The following is a 23,315-nucleotide window of genomic DNA, read 5'->3' on the forward strand; positions in this document are numbered from 1 at the left end:
AGAATATAACTATATTTGTTCTTAAATTGGTATATTTGCGATAAAAACATGTTGAGACATCATCTTTGATGTATATTCTAAAAAATGTCATAATTTAATGCGTGTATACTTTTAAATACCGGAAATGCGTATATATTTGAAATGACATACTTATACATCAAACAAAACGAAATAAATATTGAGTAATTTAAAACAACATTAAAAACAGTAAATTTTTAAAAAATGAAGAAGCTAAAATTTTAAAAAAACTTTCAAGAGATCAAAATTCAATAAGAAATTTGAAAGAAAAAAAATATTTAAAATATTTAAGCAATCATTATCTCGTAATATTTTTACTAACATTATTTTATTAATTAATAATATTTATCAGATATGACACATCTAGGATTATTATACACGTTTAGTCTTTCAATGTGACTCATTGTCCTAAACTATGGGTCCCCTCCAGTCCCTTGTTCCTAAGTGGTGGGAAATCCAGCTTAATTCTCATTGGTTCGAAGTCAGGGGCGAATGATATTTATCAGATCCCAGTCTTAATATTATTATTTTGGAATTATTATCACATAAAATTTATCTTTTTAAAATTTCCTAGAAATGAACAATTCGTAATGTATTATATGTCAACGCTATAGTCTCACAATTTCCAATTGAAATATATCATTTTGTATCCTTACTTTCATTTGGAAAACTATAAACGAATGAAATATGATACAGGTATATAAACATAGAATTTTTAAAAATTCACGCATATTCCGAGTTCATTAAATTTGTCACCCAGTACGTGTACATTCCTGGCACAGACAGGAATAGTGGGGGCGGAAACCCTCTTACGCACACCCTGTGAGATACTTTGTCGGAGAACATGCTTCAGAATCGAATCCACCCGTGGCAGAGTGAACGTTAAATCGGTTTTTCATTTTCAATGGCTGCAATTTACTGTTAATGTTTGAACAAACTGTAGTGTATCACTTGATAATAAATAAAAAAAATTGTAACGGAACAAAGCTGTTCTTAATTTTTAAAGAATTCGAGGGACGTGAGATTGCAAAGCAAAAGTGATCAAAACGGAGTGAAACGTCAACATTATACGTTGTAAAAAACAGTTTTTAAAAGATTGTTCCAATTGTTAGTAACTCTGAGAATCTGCAAGAAGTTCAAAGAAAAAATATCATCGAGAAATATACTAAGAAGTAAATTAACGAGGGCATATTGAAAGCGTCCTAATAGAAAAGTTAAATTCTATGACAGGATAACACTCCTCGCGTGCAGCAAAGATGGCCGAGTTGAAGGAGCAACCAATCAGGAGAGAGCACGATTCGATGGATGATTTTGAGCATCTTGAACACGTCCAGGATGGACAATCATCCCATGTTGAAGGTCCTACCGAGAAAGTAGACAAAAGCACGAAGAACAGTTTCGATATGGATCAAGATATGATTAACTTTTCTTTGAATCAGTCGTCAAACGAACCGGACGATTCCAGGAAAGCGACAATGTTGCTATTAGAGTCAGAGAAAGGGAAACCGGTTGAAGAGAGTAATTTTGAGGTTAGATCGAAGGAACCGGAGCTCGACTTGTTGTCGGGCAAAATAGAGGATCAGTCGGAGATTATGAAGATCGAGCCAGTAAAAAAAGAGGACGATAAGCAAGAAATTACGGAGAAAGAAGAAATTAAGGAAACCAAAGTTCCGGATCGCGCATCAGAAGTCGCTTTATCCACTGAGAAAAAACTAGATAATTCGTGGAACATCGTTGATAAATCTACACCTGTTTCGGAGTCAATCTCAAAATCAGGGAGAAAAGAAGAAAGTGTAAGTGAATATGTGTTTACTGACGCAGAGAAAAAGGAACGGATCAGTGCACCGGAAACTGGAGAATCGGAATTTGAGTCTGAAGTGGAAGCATCGCCGGCAAAGAGTTTCAAATCAATGAAACAAGAAGTAAGAAGACAACCAGTGGAAGAAGTGGAAATTGCTCCAAAAGAGATTTTCAGTAGCATGGGAATTGGTAAGTTAGACGCTTCATAATAATATAAATAGTAATATAATCAAACTGACTTACATATGCGTACATATGAATAAAGTATTAGTATGTTATAATATATATGTCACTGAGATTAAGAAAAAAAAAAAAAAAAATATAAGAGAAACAAAAGAGGAACAAAAAGTGTAAGAAAAGTATAAATACATTTATGTTTAGTAGAAAAAATATTTCGTAATCAACGTTTCTAAGATGATGTCTTCATTAATGACCTCTAAAGTCTCGAAAGCATAAACGATTAGTACGAAACGTTAATTAATTTAGCATCTTTGCACGAAGTGAGCCACGCTTCCGCTTGGCTACAACGTCATTGCGTTTCTATGCCATAATGATGTGATTAGTTATTCCGGGTACATTGTACACCTTTTTAAGATATCTTTATTCTTTTACTAGTTTCACAAGAAACATCTGAATCCGAATTTTCAATCGTTTGTGACTTTTTTTTTATTTTATGATAATTTGAAAAGATAAACAAATATTCAAAATTCAATATTAAGAATTTAAGAAATTATTAATTACGAATGTATTACAAAATTGGAACAAGAAATTATATATCACTTTACGAAAAAAAAATACGTCAATTTTTTACGTGATACTGTAACCACCTTTTATTGCATATGATTACATCATTTGAAGACACACTCAGAGTATTGGTATTTTATCTATATTATGATTCAGGTGATACTGTTCTCCTAGTGTCTTTATACCGTTATTTATGATTACTCTGCATATAATATAACGGTTGAATTTGCGGTTGAATTGAAGTTTATATATGGAATTTCATGGCTTTTCCGCTACACATATTAACGTTTTGTTACAAGTAATTTGGTGGATTAATATTATTATTTATTTTACAATTATAATTTTCTTTTACATCATAGCAACAGTAAATCATAGCAGAATAGATTAATTTTTATTAGATATTAATAATATATATTATAAAATTGTTTCGAGTAAAATGTTAATCGCCAAATATCAAATTATCGATTCATATATATACATATAGATTTATAATGTAAGATATTATCTATGAGCACAAGCGTATGATACGCGTTGAGTGACATTTCGGTCATTATATTTTTAGCTTTTTTGCGTGGTAACTGTTTTTTATTTGCTTTTATTTCGAATAATAATAGTCTTCGAACAACACAGTGCCATTTTCACGCTTGCGTTGATATCTAATTTTTATTAAAAAATGAAATGATACCGATGTTGACACTGAGAGGTCAACTTGGAGAAAAGAAAATGAAATGTTTTGTATTATAATTTTTGATCTATATTTTCATTTAATAAAAGTAAAAGTTGAATAAAATTATACATATGCTGCACCATGGAAAAAGAGACGTATACATTTCGCGTGCATGGTTTCTATGCTGGATCGAAGTAACCCGTATCTTCTCTCCATATTGATCCGCAGGGATACCTTACGACCTCTTTCGATTGAACCAATGGGAACAGCCAAGCTCATGGGGAAATAGTTTGCATCGAAACATATTTTACAAAGTAAATATTCTAAATAATAGATACTACATTTAACATTAGGCAGTTTAAATTTGTATTAGTAAAATTAAAAGTATTGGATGGAAAATTATTCTGTATAGGCAGTGCTTTTTCGTTCCTCGAGAAGGTATTTTTACACATGATTTCAGAACGAAAAATTTCACGCGCCTGACTCATGAATTATTTCCGATCGTTATACATCATTGCGGTATCGTATTCTCCTTGTCAACCGTTTCAGACTGCTCAAAATGAAATAAAAATTTCACATGTGATCGTAGATTAATTATGTCGCCATAGATACTTTTTCAGATCAAAATGTAAAAGTTACTCTAGTCAAAGGATAATTGTGAGTTCTTAAAAAAAAGTTACGAAAAACAAAGAGATAGTAATTCTTTATTTGTCTACATTTATAATTTTTTTCAAGGAAAGATATAAATTTCTTAATTTCTTTACTTTTAAAAATTTCAAATTCTATGCAACAATCCTGTGCACCTGTCTCTGCTCGAGCGAACTGTCGTTATATTTTAAATTCCGCTCCATCTAACGTCTCTCGCTGAAACTCGCTAGACACGTCGCCGGTCAAACGCGCCATCTGTCGTGGATGAAAGTAACTAGTTACTCTTCACCCGAAACCTTATTATTTCCCTAGGAGCGCAGCAATGGCGCGTCGTCGTGGTGGGGATATCTGGAACTGTCCACGGGTCGATAATACTAGTCAGTCCTGTTCTCGTCTCGAGGCATAGTGTGTCGTTACGGGATCGCAACATAGAAATTTCACAAAACAATTATTTATCTTCTGGTAAACTCGTTCGAAATTATTTCGTGCATTGATAGTAGACAGAGCAAGCTTGAACCCAGTCACTCGAGTGTGAACAGCGAATAAAATCAGTGAAAAAGAAAAAAAAAGAAAGAAAAGTTAAAGGGTGAAAGAAACGAAAAAAGGAATAGGGAGTTGATAGCAGAAAGTGCGTCGTTTGCTGCTAACAGCGCGGATTGTTGGGATAGTGCTCGAATGCGAGTCGTCCTTGATTCGACTGAAACACAAGGTTAGGGAATAATGAGAATGGAGCCGGCGTGCCCTGTGTCCTCTGGGAAGGAGAAAGAAGATTCTGACGCGGTTTGCAAGGAATCGTGCTCCGCTGTAGCAAATGGCAATTCTTGCTTCTGGAATATTCTGCATCCATGTATGTCAATTTAAAAATTGTTTTTCTCATATGACGTCAAGTATGAGACATAATGTTCAGAGTACGGGCGAAGATATAGCAAAATCATAAATCGTCGGGAAGTGATATCGACTGATCCTATGGCTGGTCTTATAGTTCGAAGCCTTATTTTAGAGCTTTGCAATTCCGCGCAATATAAGATACTAACATTTTATAGTTACTTCGTTTGAGAAACAGAAATTTTAATATTAAATTATTAAAATTTATAAAATATATTCTTTTTGTATCAATCTTCGGATATCCCGATACAGGACATTTTGATTTAGTGCCGTAGTATGCTGTATATATTTTACATTCTTACTGTCTCAATATGAATAATCATATCATGTTGAATACTATTTGAGAATATTTTCAAGGAACATTTAAAAGTACTCGTATGTATATCTATATGTATATACCGAATCATCGTGACCTGCCTCTGACCGGTACTGAAAGATCCAAAGATTTAGAATTTATTTGCGTGAACGTTTTAATTTATTAGTTCCTACAATTTATTTATTCTGATAAAGAATAGTATCCATTTTGATTCCTGATAGATTTTACGATACAGTATGATTTTATCGTGTCTACAATAGCCATGGGATAGATAGTGTATTGGTTTGACGTAGGAAACGAAGTGCAATTTATCATCAGTAGGGCACATATTAGTCGTGCAATTGACAAAGTATTTTATGCTTACATCATATAAAATGCACGTGTGCATCATTGTAGAGTAAGGTGTAGTTTGAAAAAGTTGAAAATATTACCGATACTATACACTACAGAATTATACCCTGTTGTACTTTATGTCTATAACCTATTCAGCAATATTTTGTACATAAGAGATTGACAATTTTTTCACCAAACTATCAAGCTTTCTTTTTCTACATTCAAATAAGTACAAAAAAAGTAGCTGTATATGATACAAAATTAATAAATTGTCAAAGTTACAATGCTTGAGTATAATATTATAGAATATAGACTGCATGATTCAAAGATGAGCTTAATGTTATTTGAAAGCCAGATTTATCATGATATATAGATAAAGTTCCTTGTACCTTTTATGAAACTATTGATTGTTACTTAAATCACACCATCATTTATTAATAACTTGTTTTTCATTAGTAAAGCATACATAAGTATTGATTGATATTCATACGTAAATTAAATTTTCCTTTTTATTAACCTTTTATGCCTTCTATGCCTGTATAAATTATATACTTTGTTTTAATGCGATCTAGTTTGTTATTATTAGCCTCAAATTTTCATTCAAAGGTTAATGCCGTGTCAAATTCTTACAGATGAATTTTTAAAAATTTGGTTAATTAACACAATAATGTGATAATATATAAACTGTGCATTTGTCACTCAACAGATATTAGTCCTTTTCTTCTACGAAAAAAATCAAGACTTTTTTATTTGCATTTTATATAATTTTTTAATTCTATCCTTTTATTTAAAATATTTATTTAAAATATCTTTCTTAACTCAACTTTAATCAGACGATGATTCATTCTTTCGCAAATTCGGTTTCTCCTTCAAAAAGAAATTAACTGAGTCTTGAGATATACTTTTCAACGAAGAAACAAATTGTAAAAAACGGATAAGATTGTTCAATTTTAATACTGGCAGTAAAACCGTATCATATCACGAAAGCATTTACGACTTCGCTATATCTTGTTGTTCGTCACGTAAATCATTCAGATAATACACTGCATGCGCTATCAAATATAAAAATAGAGAGAAAGCAGAGAAATGGGGGAAAATAAAAAACTAGATAATTATATAGCTCCGGGTGCATCGACTGTCTGACATGCGCAGTAGAAACGCGATTTGTAAGTGGGTTATTGATCGTCGACTATCGGTTTTTATAAATATATTGTACGCTCCACGTCGAAAATAGCAATTTTTGATAATAAAAAAGTAGAATGGACAGCAATCGAATTTTTCCATTCATATATGACGCATATAAAAAGTAGATAAGTAAAATTACATAGATGTATTTCTTAGATAGAAGGTATTCTTTTTATTGCCATTTTACAATGAACAGGTGGTTACAGTAATATTGGAAAAAGAATTAATAAAGGAATGGACATTGCAATAATTACGGAAAATAGAAATTTTCGAAACATTGAACATTTTTAAACAGTCAGCACTTTATTACAACATTAACGTTTCTTAATTTCTCAATTTTGCATTGTCATGTCAGCTCGAACTTAATTTGTATACTTGATTAGCTATAGTCACAGTTGAATGCGAAAGTAATATCTATTATTACTAGGAAAATATAATTGACGTTGTGGAAATTAATAATTCGTGATTAATTAAAATGTAAATGGTTGATTTTTCAAGAGTTCATATTCTTTAAAAATAAAAGAAAAGAAACTCGCTTTTAATTACAGATTATAAATTTCATCACGAAAGGGCAAATGTTACTGATATATAAATTCTTTATCGTAATTATATTTGGGAGTGATAAAAGAATATAACAGCGTGGCGATTAATTATCAAATTGCTTCAATAATTAAACTAGCAAAGGTATAAGTTATATAAGAAGGTCATATAACTAGGAGTGTCATTACGTACCTATATGTAATTCAAGATATTCCGTATTTTTACAAATATCTTCAACAGTTACGAAACTAAGAAATAAATATTTATTATAGAAAAATCTCGTTTATTTATATGCGTAAAAATATCAGTAATACAAATAAGCGTAAAATAGTTTCTTTTAGAAATTAACAACTTTGTTCGTTTTGTTTCTATAACGATTTTGAGAGAGAATTTTCATTAGGAATTCTTCCGTAACAAATTCTAAAATTCATATATCGACTTCCATTTCGTGTTCATATAAATAGAATTAAAATAAGTGAACCTACAAAGATTTTTAATTTATTTCTAAATAAAATTAAAATGAATTGATCTAAAATTATAGAGAAATGAAAAGGAAAATTCTTTTTCCATTTCTTTTTTTTTATTTTTATTTTTTTTTTTTAGCTTTATTTCGTTTACCTCAGTGAATAAATAACAAAGAGATTTTTTATTTTACGATATTTGGTAAAAATTTGTAAAATCTATAATTCTGATTTTGGATTGCAAAGTTATAAAAAGTAAGACACGCTTATTATTATTCACCGGAGAAAATCATGCGCGCAAATTTTAAAACGAGTCATCCGGTCGAAGTACATACGTAGATATCGAGATAGAAGTCGAGGTCAACAATTGCGTAATGTGTTAATTACATTGACAACGAGTGCTGCCAATCGATTTTATTTCAGAGTCTTTCTTAATAGTCAATATGTTATTCTCAAAAATTATTTGAAAATTTTTCCAACTAATTTTGATATGTAGAAATCTCAGTTGCTTTGAAAAAAATTGAATTGAATTTTTTTAAATGACTTAAACTAAAAACGTCTATAAATACCTGAGAAGATAACAATACTCTTAAAATGATAAAGCACGTTTCCGTTATTCAATAGGCAACTGTATGATCGATAATTTCTGTTGGTAAGTTCAACTAACGGGATAAAAAAGCATTAAAGCGTCAAGGAATTAAAATAAAATAAGAGTTTAACAATAGTGAGTGAGCGCATACAATTTTTATTGAATAAATCTAAATTGGATACCGCTATGCGGCTTTTGTGGCTTTTATGTTGTATACTGTATGTATTGTATAACGATATGGATCTTTTTACATATCGTGTGATTTGAAATTTCTCGAACTTCACTTTTCAGGACATTTTTGATTAAATTGATGATCATTATTTAAATCTGAGTTAATAATTCTTTTTGGATTAAGATATTCCAAATACTACGGTGCAAGATCAATTTTATCTAAAGAGCAAATAGTTTAACTAGTTAATAAACGTAAAAAATAATTCATTTTAATGTATATTACATATTTTAATTTATATTCTGTTTCATTGCATAAAATATAGAATATAAATTTAAACATCAAGTAATTCTTATTCGTGTTCTCAAAACATCTAACTTAAGTAAATACCTATAACTCCTTATATTGAGGAATATTGGAATTATTTTTACAAAATATTATTATTAATAAGATTAATTTCATGCTATTATAATGATATAGTGCTTATCGTAAAGTCATTGAATGTTATCACCATATTTTTTTCGTTATTATACGGTATTATCTTTCTTTTTTCTATTGTCATTCGTTCATTTCTCACAGATCATCGTAGAGTAGTTCTATAAATTTTTCTATCAATCACGTGAACTAATATAATTCGATTTTGTTCTTTACAGACGCATGGTTTAATCCTGATAGACTGAATCCAAGAGGTAAGACACTAAAAAAGTCGTTGTTGATACCTGTTTGTTTCTATGTGTTGAACAATTTATATGTATATAAAGTATTTATATGTATATAAATCACGCTATTTATTTTGCCGAAATTTTCTTTCCATCTTTTTTTTTTTTTAATATTTGCCTTTTTTACGCTACTAATATAAAGTAGACGTGAGAGAAGATGAAGAAAAAATGAAAAACGCTGGCTGTGATTTATTTATTGTATATAGAATGACCCACTTGGAGCTTATAGAAGCATTTCCATAAATAGATATAGTAAATATAAAACGCGGCTTTAATGGGAAAAAAATTATGTTGATTACGTTCAATTCGATTCTTAGTACAACAAAATCGGAAAGTTGAGAAATGTTTTAACAAAAAATATTTGCGATAAGAATTATACACTAGTTGCTTTATTATTTTTCGTATTATGCATCTAATTCTGCTGCGTTCTTTGGGTTATTTTCATTACAGTAATGTACTCGATTGATCCAATGTTTTTTTCATTAAAAAAATTCTTTAACTTTAAAAAAATACGGAAGAATTGATTGTTTTTTTTTTTTTTTTTACATTTACTAACAGAAGTATATTTCAAGTGAAATACAAAAGTTCAAAGACCATTTTGTAAGTTATTATAACTCTGTCATACAAAGCGACTCTCTCATACATTGAGACAAGTTTAGCATTATGTAAAGAATAATTTATGTATTCCTAAAGAAGTTTACAATTTGTTACATGGAATATGCTATAGCTATAAGAAAATACTAAAAGCTATAAGAAGAATTGTTTCAATGATAAGTCGAACAACAGAGCTAAAAGTGACTCATACTTACGTGTGCGAACGTACTATATGAACTTGGAAAACTTTGATTTGCAAAAGACCTTTGTACCGACTGCATAACCCCCTCTACAAGATTACTTATCTAAGTATTATCTCGAACATTTGTGCATTATATCCTTTATACATATATACGCATTGTTACATATAATTCGCTATTAACCAATAATTTGACGCTATAATTCGAATAAATTCATAAGAAAACGAGATGAAGGACCGTGCAATAATTTATCTTGATATTACGAATATACTTCAATGCCTTTAAATTTTCTAATTGTTAGGTTTACTGTGGAATTTTATGATCCAAATATTGAGAGACAGAATTTGATAATATTAAGAGAGAAAATTTGTAGAATTTTACAATCGATCTAATCTTTTTGTTGTGTCAGATAATGAAAGTGCAATTATAAAGATGTTCTTGAAAACTGCTGTCTCATGAATAAAATGTACGCCACGTCACTCTCGTCATACAGTTCTCTATCGTTATTCTTGTTGCTGAGTCCAATAATGCATGTTCAAAGTGCAAGATCAGTTATGAAGGCACCACTTTGATCGCACAATAGGCTACTTTTACCGAACTTCCTTCTAAAGACACTGTCGATTCTTGTTCCTTTGTGCTCCAATACATCCTTTTGAGGAGATCTAAATATACGACGCTATCATCCGAAAGTTTGGGTCATTATCTGACCTCTGTATCTAATCTCTATCTTGATAAGTATGACGATTGAAACGAAATTTCAACAAATTTGGAGGAAATGCATGTATATACAGTGATTACAAAATTAATTGAGCGTCTAGTACAATAGTTACGAAGCTTAATATATACTTAAATTTAATTAATTGACACGTAAAAGTTATGTACAGTGGCGTGGGCATATTTTTTTTATTAACAAATTCTATGAAACTTAAAATTCTATCGAAATTTAATTATTTTTGTTATTTATGATTTTCTTCCTATTTAGTCACAGAATTCTCCTAAGCAATCCTGTATTTTTGCTTCGACTTCAATTCTCTATAAATGTAGGAATATTTCCATAAATTTTATGAGAAAAGAAATAAAGTGACTAATCTAATAAATGAAAGAAAGATTTTAAAGAAAAATGTGCTCTTTCCACCATACGAAATATCAGTACAAAATGGCATACAATCTAAAACTTTCAGACCCATTCAGATACTGTTTGACACAGTTCTCTCAATTGTCATTTCAAAAAAATCGTCACCATCGTTGATCATACGGAGATGGTACTTAGAATCTGGCTCCTTTGTTCTCTCGAGTGTCAGCAGTATTGATTTTCCTTGTGGAAACTGCGGAACGAGAGCAATCCGCGTATGTGTGTATGGGTCAAGTACCTTTCGGATTTAGTATAGTTGTGACTATTGTTGGAAGCTACTATCAGGGATTATGTCGAAACAGTATTGATCCCTCAAGGTTCACTGACCTAGCCATGAATTTTTACAGACATCTTTGACGTCAATTGTTGTTTCATTAGGATAATTCGATCTATTCGCGTGGAATGTCAATTGCAGTCTGGTAATTGCATACACAGTTTGAATCCCGAGTTTTTTGAATCTCGACCTCTTCTGTACGATCACTTAACTTCCTTAACTTCCTTGGATAAAGGTAGCGTAGGCTTTGTATCTTGGTTTGCGACTACGAGAGATCTGCAATGGATAACTCGTATGAAAGACGGAGGTGGATTTTGCCGATTATAGTTTCATTCTTTTTTTCCCTTAATTTTCTATCATTAGGTGGAAATGCAGTATTTTTCTATATTTCAATTTTTATAGAAATTTCCTTTAAGTATATTTCTTTGAATTTATCCAAGTGTAACGTTCAGTTGAAAACGTATGTAGGATACGGTAGAACTTCGTTCGCATATAAACCTGTCGGGAGACAAACAGTTTATATAATAGCAGTTTAAATTCAATGCAAGCAGGATTCATTCTATCTACTTCATGTAATGAAATTATTCTTCAATTTTCAAAGAAATTTGAAAACTCATACTAAACTAAACTATATGAAAAGATCCAAATTTCACTAAACAAGAACAATCAAACCTTGAACGTTGAAACGCATACTCCTAAACTTTAGCTAACTCATATCTTCTAACCTGTCCGGAGCAATACAATGCCTCTTTCGATCGTCAACCGGGACATTGCCCATCCTATTTCCAATTCAGGTCTGGGTCAGACAATCAAAATTGTCTCTAATAATCCAGACATCCCTTCGACAATATTCGCCTTTTACATCCACGATTCGTGTTCCAACAATCACCCTAATCTAAACGAGCCTCCTTTTTCTTTACAAAAGAGATTCTCTCTCTCTCTCTCTCTCTCTCTCTCTCCTTCCCTCTCTTTTATTCCTGTTCATTGAAATCTCGATTCTCTCGAATGAATTTGTGTCGCGGTTAGAATCCAAAAAAGCCGGAGACGATTGGCGGACCGTTGCCGGGTTTAAATATAGTATCCAGCCGGGTTTGAGGCTGTTGGTGCTCTGCCAGAAGTCTCGAAGACTCTCGCTTTTCCCTCGGCGAGTCTACCAGTCTATCTCTACCGCGGAGTGTGCGCCGCGTTTCCCACGGCTCGAAGTTATTACCTCGGCGACGATTTTCCCTTCGTCGTCGTCACGTACGGCTCCGTTTAGCCTCTCTTAGTCGCCGCCGGTCTGCGTTCTTCTCTCTTCGAGGTTGCGTTCCTCGAGCTGTGGAGGAGGGAGAAAGAAGCGGAGACACCAGGGAGGGAAACATGGCGATCACGAGGGAGGAACGTGAGTACGAGCGTGTGACAAAGGGTTGTTCGAATCTGAATTTAATTCAGAAGCAGTTATATACGCTGGTCGAGCATCGTTGACTGACTGCCAGTTTGTTAAAAGATGCTGCGCAGACGCACGGTTACATCAGAGCTTCGGGGTGGGGTTTTCTTCTTCTTCTTCTTCTTCTACTTCTACTTCTTCCTTTCTTTTTTTTTTCTTTCTTTCTTGGAAATGTTAATAATTTTTGCGATTCGATTAGATTGAATTGGAATAAATGGGGAAAACAGCGATTGCTTTGATCCGTTGAAAACAGAGCTGGAATCTTAGAATTGAGTTGCAGGCGATGAAAATTTTAAAGAAGAAGAAGTTAGGGATAAGAAGTAGGGATTGTCAATGTTTCGATATGTTTTTTTTTTTTTTTTTTTTTAGAAATATTAATGATTTTTGTAATCCACTAAAAGTTCAGTTACAATAAATGGGAAGTTTGAAGAATGTACAAGAGACAGAAGCTAGCAATTGTTTGAACACTTAGAAATTGAATTTGGAATTTGATTTGGGTTCAATTAAAAAATGAAATTCTTTGAGAACAACGATAGTATTTGAATTAGACTAGAAATTGAGCAAAGGTTTCTGCAACACATTTGAAGAGGTTTTAATAAAAAGAAAACAGAATTAAATTACTTATTTGTAAGCTGCATCAGATACCTGAATTTTTTCTGAAGATTAATATTTTTATAGAGATGGAGATACTTCAGCAATATTTCCAACATTGAAAAGAGTAAAGTGTGTTAAGTAAGAAACAATAATTATTTGTTTATATAACAGAGCTGATGATGATTTTAGAAGCATTTGGAAAGACAAAGTGTTTCGATGCAATAAAAGGCCAAACCGAATAGGAAACACAGACTTATTATCTGTTTCAAAACGAGATGATGATTTTGTGATAATTAAACTGGTAATTTTCGCTAATGATCGTGTTATTCTTCTCAAGTGCTCGCATAGTCTAGTGCATTGCACTGTTTGGTTTGAAACACTGTTACTTTTAGCGCTTGGACGCGGTCCAAAGCAGCGAAAATAATCGAATTCTTTGACAAATCTCATCATGAGAGAATTGATTCGAGGAACTTTTCCTGCCTGAAGCTTACTATTCTGCTGTCGCAATGCGACAGCTCCATTGAAAATGAGATCCTTTAAAAGAATTTCATCTCTCGTTACTCTGAATAATATTATTCTTCGCACGTCAAATACTGTCGTTCTTAGTCAAGTCTCTGTTCTTCTACATTCAGTTTAAAAAATTTAATAATTTTATGTGTAATTCGTAATTTATATAATGTAATATAATTATATAATGGTTTATAGCTAATAGTATAATTATTATAGTTATAGTTAATAGTACAACTTTACCTAAAAGATGAAGAAACAGAAAGCTCCAAACATTTCAATATATCTTGAAAAATAAAAAATTTCCTGGATGGTATATTTCAGCTAAAGAAATATTAAAATCATTCTTCAACTTAACCAACAATCCAACAAAAACTGACAACGAAAATCTCCTGTTCTTCTAAAAATAAAATTCGCAAATCATCGCGTATTATACCAATAGACATTTTCTTCGTACCGTAAACAAAATATTGCACGATAAATAATAACATTTTTGAATAGTTTTATCTGCAATGATTCTTGCTAATGTTCGGACATCACGATATTGGGGAGATTATTGTTCTACATATTTATTTCTAACGATATTCGAATCAATTTTTAAATATATTAAAACACTTTGATATACATAATACACTTACCCGCTAATAGAAACGTAAACTTATCAATTTTATGCAATTAATAGAAAATAAATTTTATTTATTGAATTACGTAAGAACCGACAAACAAAATAACGACGAAATTCAAAGTCCCTTCAAACTATTCAAATAACGATCACATTAGACTTTTATTAACTTTACATAAAATTAATGTAACTTTCCCATTATTGGAATCCTTTTGTGTTTCTGACTTGTTTGTTTGTTACATCTTGTGACTTGTTTGTTTCTTACATCTGTAAAAAAAAAACCAGTGCACTGAATAAATTTATGTCTTTGCCAGCTCCAGACATTACCAAACAAGAATTTCAATAATACAAACAAACGTACAGGTCAATAACCCCCCTAGCACATCCCTGAAATATTGACGAGACTCACTATATAATTAAGGAAGCTTTGCGTGTACAACGTGAGTATGGTAGCAAGGAAGGAAAGATGGTGATTTCGACTCGGGTGTACGGATGTATAATTTCCCATGGAGGGAATGGAGCGAGCGAAGGGTGAATTCGCAGAGGGTAGAATATCCGTTGGCAGGTGTATTTCTGGGAATAGGTAAGGTACGTCGAGGCAACGGCCGACACTGCGACGCCGGGCGTCGTACTACCAGAGACAACTTATTGATTTTCCACGGCCAAACCGCGCCCGACCATTCTTCTCTGTCCTTTTCCTTCGACACGTGACACTTATGAACGACGTGCACCTATCTTCCTCACCCCGTGAAACTCTGTCCACGTCTGGATCCGCTCCAACTTCAGCTCTGGTCGAACTTCTTCAAGAGTTTGACACGTCTGGATCTATACGAATGTAAATATCTCGATGTCCTTTGGAATCTGTCGTAGAGAAGTCGTTCGATGAAACGGACGGAGGAAAGAGGCTCGATGAAAATTCTATGATTCTAAATCATAGTTCCATATTTTGCGATGTCATTCGCGATGGAATGAATTGGAGCCAAGTATTGTTGGAAAGTTTGGAACAAGTCTTCGGGGATTTTCGATGAAACTATGTTTCTACGGCAAATAGGAGAAGATTATATTATTATTGTTAAAGATATCATTGATTTGAATACAAAATTAATGGATACTCAAAATTTTTCGATGATAATATATACTATAAATAGGAATGTAAGTTTGATTACAGCAGTAATGATTATAAATAGGCTGTGAATTTTTATGCATTTATGGGAAATTTAAAGACGTAAAAATACGTGGAATGCAAATTACATAATATGCAAAAGTGTATTATTACTTAATATTTAATAGATGTGTTAATATTTAATAAATGTCGTAATGTTTAAAAAATGAATATAATATTTAATGTTTATATCTTTCATATTTAATATTGAATATTTAAAGTCACAATATTTATACTGTTATATAATATCTAAATATCTGCTATAGAATCATAATATTTAAATGATAAAGACAATCTTTAGGTTTTTATTTCTCCAATGATAACAAAACGACGATGCAGAAATTTGAATTTGCAGTCTAGATATAAATATTCTACAACAGATTGTAATTTAATTCCTCTTGTTGGCGGGTCGATCGTTAAATCTTTGAATCTTACGTTGAATTTTCAGCTAGAGGGAGTTGAATTCTCAACGAAATAGAACTCGTTCGATCAGGAATTGGAACAGATGACATAAATTCATTTGGCAGAATTACGCGACGTTGAAGAGGCCTTGGAAATAGTTTAATAGACCATCCTTTTTGGATTAGAGACAAAGCCGACGGCAGAATTTGAGAATCCACTAGCTCTCTATTATTAGGGTATCTTCAAGGCTGTTCACAATTGGTCCTTGCCATTAATCACTCCTCGTGTGTTTAATTACGATATAATTACGTAGATAACCTGATAGATCACGTATTGAAGACTCCTTCGGCAGTATATTTTGATTCATTTATTTTATTTGAAATTAACTAAGAAATTTAATTAAACAGCTTTATTATTCTCCGTTCGTACAAAATTCTAGGAAATTCTAGATCCATAATTACGCTCTGAATTTTATTAAAGTGATCAAAATTTGTATGAAATTCGAAATATGATGACAGAATAGTATCATTTGAGGATTAAATTCAGGTACTTCTGATAAAACTAATTCTTATCTATTAAATTTTTTTTTTTAATAATAACACACTCTAATAGTCAAAAGTGAGCTTCAACGTGCGAAATTATTTATATTCTAAAATAAAGCAAAAGTTTCAAGCTTTAAAATAAGATAGGTTTCTTGACAAAATTACAGTAGTTTAAAATATCGACGATTTTTCGTCGAATATGTAAACAATTTTGTGAGTGTCAACATTCTTTATCTAGTACGCTACATTCTTGCATATTATCTACATTCCATATATTTTTTACGCCTTCAAATTTCTCATAAATGCGTAAAAGTCCGCAGAATATGATACATGATTAATAAACTACTCTTCGATTTGTCTTTTCTCGTCCATTTTCTACCGCAGTAACTATTTTATTTTTTCGGTTGTGCTACCTGCCCTCCCTCTTCTTGTCTTTCTGTTATTTCTGTTAATGTATGTATCTACTTCCCTCTCCTGTCTGTCCTATTCTTATGCACACGTATCTCACAGTACCACGAGGCGTGTAGAAAGCTCCATGTGCAAACGAAGTCGCGGAAAGAGGTAGCAGTTCTTGTTTAGCTTTCATCGCTTTCGACCTAACGTTATAACATAGTACCTACTCGTACGTCGAAAATGGCACGGAGAAATAATTTAAGAACTTCCATCGAAGAGGTCCCCAACAGGGGTACTGGTGAGTCTTGGGGGATTTTTTTCCTCTCTGAACAATTGATTTTCGACAACGTTCGTTAACATATGGTTCAGAAGCACATGTTCAAGTGGAAATATCGAGATCGAAAGCGATCGAAACTCGATCTGTATTAAATATAAGCTTGAGAATGTTAATAAATAGTTTGATATTAACGAAGTTTCTGTGATGATTATATGGTCTGTACTGAACTTGTCTCAATATTTGAACTCTATACCTGAAAATTATATTTAATCTGATATTTTATTGAATCTGTTTAATATCATACTCTAATGGAGTTTGTGATATTAAAACAATTTGATATAATACGCCTGTATGTATACTACAGAAGACTATGTTATATATTATATTCCAAGATATATCGTAAATTTTTATTATTATGTATTCGTGAAAAGGCTATTTACTGCACTAGATTATATAATGGAGGTAATTGCGAATTTGACGACTTTAATAGCGATTCTAATATTGTGTTTTTCATTTTGTTTCAGTGGCAGCTCTAATTTATTGGCGTGATCCAAAGAAATCAGGCCCCGTGTTCGGGTGCATACTCGGCGTGCTCCTCTCGCTGGCCTACTTCAGCCTGATAAGTGTTCTTGCTTATTTGTCTCTTCTCATCCTCACAGGCACTATTGCCTTCAGGATTCACAACACCGTCCTTCAAGCTATCCAGAAAACTTCCGATGGGCATCCTTTCCAGTAAGTATTCTGATAAAGTGAAATTCATCGAATCCAAAGAATGAACTTTAAATTTCCTTTAAAAAAAGAAAAATAAAGGTACGAGACTCTCTGAAAAACTGAACAATTTCAGAAAGAGTTTTGGAAGAAGCTTAAAATTCAAATAGTGATATACTGACTTACTTAGTTACTTTTGATTTTAGGAACATTTTGGAAATGGACTTAACATTGCCCGCGGAGAAGGTACACGAAGTAGCCGACGTGGCTGTTGCACACTTAAACGCAGCGGTCAGTGAACTTCGTAGGCTCTTCCTTGTCGAGGATTTCGTCGATTCCTTGAAATTTGCTGTTCTTCTCTGGTGCCTCACCTATGTGGGTTCTTGGTTCAATGGCATGACTCTTATTATAATTGGTAAATTTTGATATTATCTATAAATAAAATGATACTTTGATACAAATCATATTAAAAGTGATTTATCACGAATTGTTATCAACGTATGTTCAATCGAGATGTTCTTAGTTTTCTTCTGTCTCTAGAGTTAAGAGATAGTTGTATGTATATCTGGAAACATCAATAGAACTGTCTCAACAAAATATTTAGCATCAAGAGACTGAGTTAGTAGTTTAACGGTTTATTTGTACTCTCACCGAAACGTATAATGAGGTCGTTGTTCTCATTGAGCAACGTCAGCGTCCTCATGTCTAAGCTAATATTATGTATAAATGTTCGATATAAACATGAACTCTGAAAAATCTACAGCGTATTGTACAACAAGTTTAATTAGTGGTTTTTTTTAGGAGTGGTTGCCTTATTCACACTACCGAAGGTCTATGAGACAAATAAGGCACAAATTGACCAGAATCTAGCACTGGTGCAAAGCAAAATCAACGAGCTCACTGCTAAGTAAGTGCAATTCATGGCAGTATTTTAATATTTTACGCCTTTTAGAATATAAAAAAAGTAAGGTTTATCTTAAACAAATCTAAATTAGTCCATGTTAACTGAATTAATCACTATGAACAGAATGTTTTAGTTGCAGTAATATTTTCTTTGCAAATATTTTTATGTAATTGTAAATAAAGTAAAATATCGGCTAATTATCCATAAGGTTGTGAATATTCAACTTTGAAAGTAGCGTATGTTCCCTCTATAATCAGCCATTTGTTGCATGAAATATTAACGTTACTATAATGATGCCATTGATGGCTCCCCTTGATGTAACTAGCTATTATGGCGTTGGTGGTGTATGTATGTAGATCACAGTACAAGACCCACTAAAATATTATTTTGAATTTAGTTCTCTGTGTTAAGCAAAATGGGGGATAATTCAATTCCCTTATACTCTATAAATTTGCGACATGTATCATTTGTATACATATTGTACACACATTGATGAAGTAGAATTAGAAAATTAACATTTTACATTATTATCAAAAAAATCGGGTTTAAGATTTTTAAAAACATATAAATTTTATATTGTTGTTTCAGAGTGAAAGCTGCGATACCGTTTGGTAAGAAGGAGCCAAAGAAGGAAGAATAAATTTAAGAATATACCATCACGCGGGGGCAAAAGAAACTTAAACGAATTTGTCGGACAGTTACGAAATCCATGCAGGAACGGAACAAGAATGATTGCGTGACAGAATCCAAAAGATTACTGCAAAGAAGAATATGAAATTAAAAAAAGAAAATGTATGAGGTTCGAAAAAAGAATGATGGGTGGAACATATTTATTGAAGGAAGAAAGTAAACAACAAAGAAAAGATGACAGTAGATGTAACAGCAGAAAAAATACGACGAAAATATATATGAATATTAAAAATAACGAAAGCAAAAAATACAGAAAAATCAAGTTCTTAGCATTGTACGGTTTAAAGTAACAGGATAATTTTTTTAATTCTGAATTTCCTATGTACCAAGAAATAAAAAAGATTAAAAAAAAGTAGCATCCAATAGAAGCATGGCTTGCAAAGAAACTGTAATGGAAATGCGTTGAAAAAATATATATATATAAAAAAAAGAAAGAAAAATGAATTTAGATAAAAGGAGAAATATTTCCGAAAGGATAGAAATATTTCCGAAAGCGGAAACGCGAATAAAAATCATAATGGAGAAAAAACTTCTCTTTAAAGAAAGAGACTAACGAGGAAAGTTCACAAAGTAACAAAAGGAAAAAAATAACTTTTCTCAATGCTTTGGAAGTTCGGTAGCTGGATTTCAGTGTCCGACGATGTCGTAACGCGAGTTTTCCTTTTCTGGATCTATACAAGCTGTCCCTGTTAATCGAAATAAACGGAAAGAAGTAACATTTAGCGATTATGTTAATTCGTTGCGACACGAGAGGCGAATAGAGCCCTTTGATGTACTCTATGCAAAAAACCAGGAACGGTGCAATGCGTGTGTCTCTTAGGGGGTTCCCAGTTTTTCTTCCCTTTTTTTTTTCGTTTTTTTCCTCGCACTCTCCCACACCAGTCCGAACTGATCTTTCTTCTTTAAATAGAATGATATGCGGTCCCGTTAAGATTAACTATAATTAATCATTTTTCAGTAACTCCTATAATGAAGATTATGGAGATAAAGATACCCTTGGCATAAAGATGACGAGAGGTTCTTCCTTTTTTTTTTCTTTTTTTTTTTTTAGCTATTAACATTGTGAAATTTGTATTTTTAATTTTCTTTCTTTTTTTTACATATTCCTGTATATAATTAGGATTGATATAACAACAAACTTTGTAAAACATTTGACTTGTCTTTTATTTTTAATAGTTTCAAACTCAACAAAATGCGTAACAATGATGTTATATAATCATAATCAAATGTTAAGAATGAGATAATACAGGTTTCTTAAACATGGAAAAATTCCTTTTGTTTTCAATAAATTTTGTTTATTTTAAACAATCTACATAATTTCGTTATAAGAAATTGATTTAAAATCTGTTTTAATGTTTATTTCAAATAAAAACTTTTTTCAAACTTATTTTTTTCTTATCAGTATGCTGATTTTAAATCAGTTTCCTGAATATTTGTCTGTAACATAATATTCGTACTTGAAGAGCATATAAATGTATATTCCATTTTTCTGTTTTTTTGTTTTTTTAGTAAAATGTGTTTCCCATTTTTAGCTTTGTGTATAAAATACCTTAAATATCTTACAATATGTATATGTATTAACGGATACATTGCATCAATGTAAGTTAATACATTGAAAAATGAGATTTATATAATTGTAAATATAGATCTTGAAATTTTATCAATTGTTTTAGCAAAAGCCTCTCGCTCTTTTTGCTATTATTGAATTCACTTATAAAATTTATTTAAAAAATAAACAAGAAGAATAATTTTTAATTTTGTAACAATCCAACATGATCTTGAAAAATAATTGAACTCTGCTTTATACATAATTAATTGCCTTTAAAAATGTCAGTTTTTTAATATACAGGAAGAATGTTATATATGTATGCGTGAATGTGAAAAAAAGGGGAAAAAAGAGTGAGAGAATAAAGATAAATTGGAAAGTTAGTCGTTGTTAATGGTGTTACGAATGTTGCATCTTGGATTAGTTTTTTAAATGACACTAATAATGTATTGATACTATTTAATTAAAAATCTATTAATTTTTAATATATATACAATTTCATCAAGTTTCTATGAAGTTTACACATAGAAATTTACAAGTAGTTCTTAATTAAATTGTATTAAATATTAAGAATTGATTATAATTTATGTTACATTTAAATCTAAAAAAAAAAAAATAAAGTAACTTTTATTACTTTAAAACAATCTGTTGAGAAAACTATTTATTTTAGTAAATTGTTGATTGATAATCAGTTTTTAGAGAAATATTTAAAAAGAACATAGTATTCGTTATACAATTGGATTTTATTAATAGTTTTTTAGTGTTAGATCGAAAACTTTTATTTCTATAATAATCTATTTTATCATCATAAATAGCACTTAATGTGCAATTTAACTACGATCTTTCAGATATTTTCATTGTCAGTTTGTTAAATTGATTTATTTTTATATTTTAATGATTGAATTCTGTTTAAATCATTGCAATACATTTTAAGGATGGCAATACGATTTTAACCAAAAGAATTTTTTAACAATCGTTAGTGGGTCCGCATATCAGTCAATTTCTGTATCATCGCTCATTATTGATTCTTTAAAAAAAAAGAAAAAAAGAAAAAAACAGTGAGAATGATGAACGAGCGAGTGTATGCGAGTACGTGAGATTAAAAAAAACAGCGCCGTCTGTTTTTTCCTCGGCGTTTTTTCGAAGATTTCTTTCTTCGAGTAATACAATTATCGCTATCACATTATTAAGTGTAACTATATGGTTAAACATTACAATGGAAAGTTGTTGGCTGAATTGCGAGTTTTTATTATAATATCGTTCCGAGAATAATTGACGCTGGTACCTGGAAAAATTTCACTCGAATTTTTTTGAATCGTGTTGCATCGTTGATCGATGTATCGCAAAATATTAAAAGTTCATTCGCACGATTCTTTACGATCATACGATTTGACAGAGTCTCGATGAAATTCGATAACGGGTACCACCGTTATTCTTTACTTCACAATGTGACGTCCGCAAAATGAGACGACTACGATGGGAAAGAAATGCGAGAAAAATAGACAGAGTGACGGAAGAAGAATCTTTTTCAGAATGCAAATTGTAATACGCGTATCGCTTATTGACGTTTTCATTATTGCATCTGCATCCGCACGATTAATTTATAAATAAATTATATTAAATAAGACACTGAATTGCGAGGTCTGCTTTCTTTATGTCCTTCATAATGTCGGAGTTAAGTCAAAGTAATAACTAAAATAATAGCTTAAAACAGTAAGTAATAGTGATTTTGTAATATTTTGTTACGTATCTCATTTATCAGTATCGTAATATACACAGACAGATCTAATGTATAATTCTTCTTTTTTGTTACATAATCCAACCGTGGATCAAAATTTCATGTGGCCAATTATCAAGGAATAATTTATGTCACAAACGAGACATATGGATAGACTTAATTATTTTTTTATCTCACGCTCATGGGATCCTAGGATCCCATTACATATCATTTTCCTGTCATCATTCTATCGTACTGACTAAACAAGTTTTGTATTGCAGCGCTCCTTGTGATCAGAATTAAAATCAAAAAATGCGAACAGCGTTGTCACATCTGCACAGAATTATTTATTCAATTAAACGTACTAACACTAATAAATAAAAAAAAAATCATGATTTAGAACAGCGATTAATGGAAATTTGGACGAAAAATATATTTGATTATTTATATCTATTTAAAAGCATCAGAAAAGATTGATTTTAGTATTTTCTAAATGAACGTATTTTTCACCCTCCCCCTATGAATCAATTTTATTTTCAAAAAATTTTTAT

The 23,315-nt window shown here is 31.4% G+C and overlaps 1 protein-coding gene across 6 annotated transcripts; it reads left to right on the forward strand.

Annotated features, from left to right (window-relative positions):
* Positions 1 to 861: 861 nt before the first annotated feature.
* LOC122528864 (reticulon-1-A) lies at positions 862 to 20,223 on the forward strand. 6 transcript variants are annotated; one of them, XM_043654449.1, is made up of 6 exons: positions 862 to 2,007; positions 9,009 to 9,044; positions 17,724 to 17,931; positions 18,114 to 18,322; positions 18,709 to 18,814; positions 19,400 to 20,223. In XM_043654449.1, exons 1-6 carry the CDS (start codon positions 1,275 to 1,277, stop codon positions 19,449 to 19,451), a joined length of 1,344 nt encoding a protein of 447 aa, XP_043510384.1. In that variant the 5' UTR covers positions 862 to 1,274; the 3' UTR covers positions 19,452 to 20,223. The 6 variants fall into 6 exon arrangements, with proteins under 6 accessions (XP_043510384.1, XP_043510385.1, XP_043510388.1 ...); XM_043654452.1 differs by lacking the exon at positions 862 to 2,007 and adding an exon at positions 4,241 to 4,724; XM_043654450.1 differs by lacking the exon at positions 9,009 to 9,044.
* Positions 20,224 to 23,315: the final 3,092 nt, after the last annotated feature.

This window comes from Frieseomelitta varia, unplaced genomic scaffold (genome assembly GCF_011392965.1).
Source record: "Frieseomelitta varia isolate USP_RPSP 00005682 unplaced genomic scaffold, Fvar_1.2 scaffold_265, whole genome shotgun sequence".
Taxonomy (NCBI): Eukaryota; Metazoa; Arthropoda; class Insecta; order Hymenoptera; family Apidae; genus Frieseomelitta; species Frieseomelitta varia.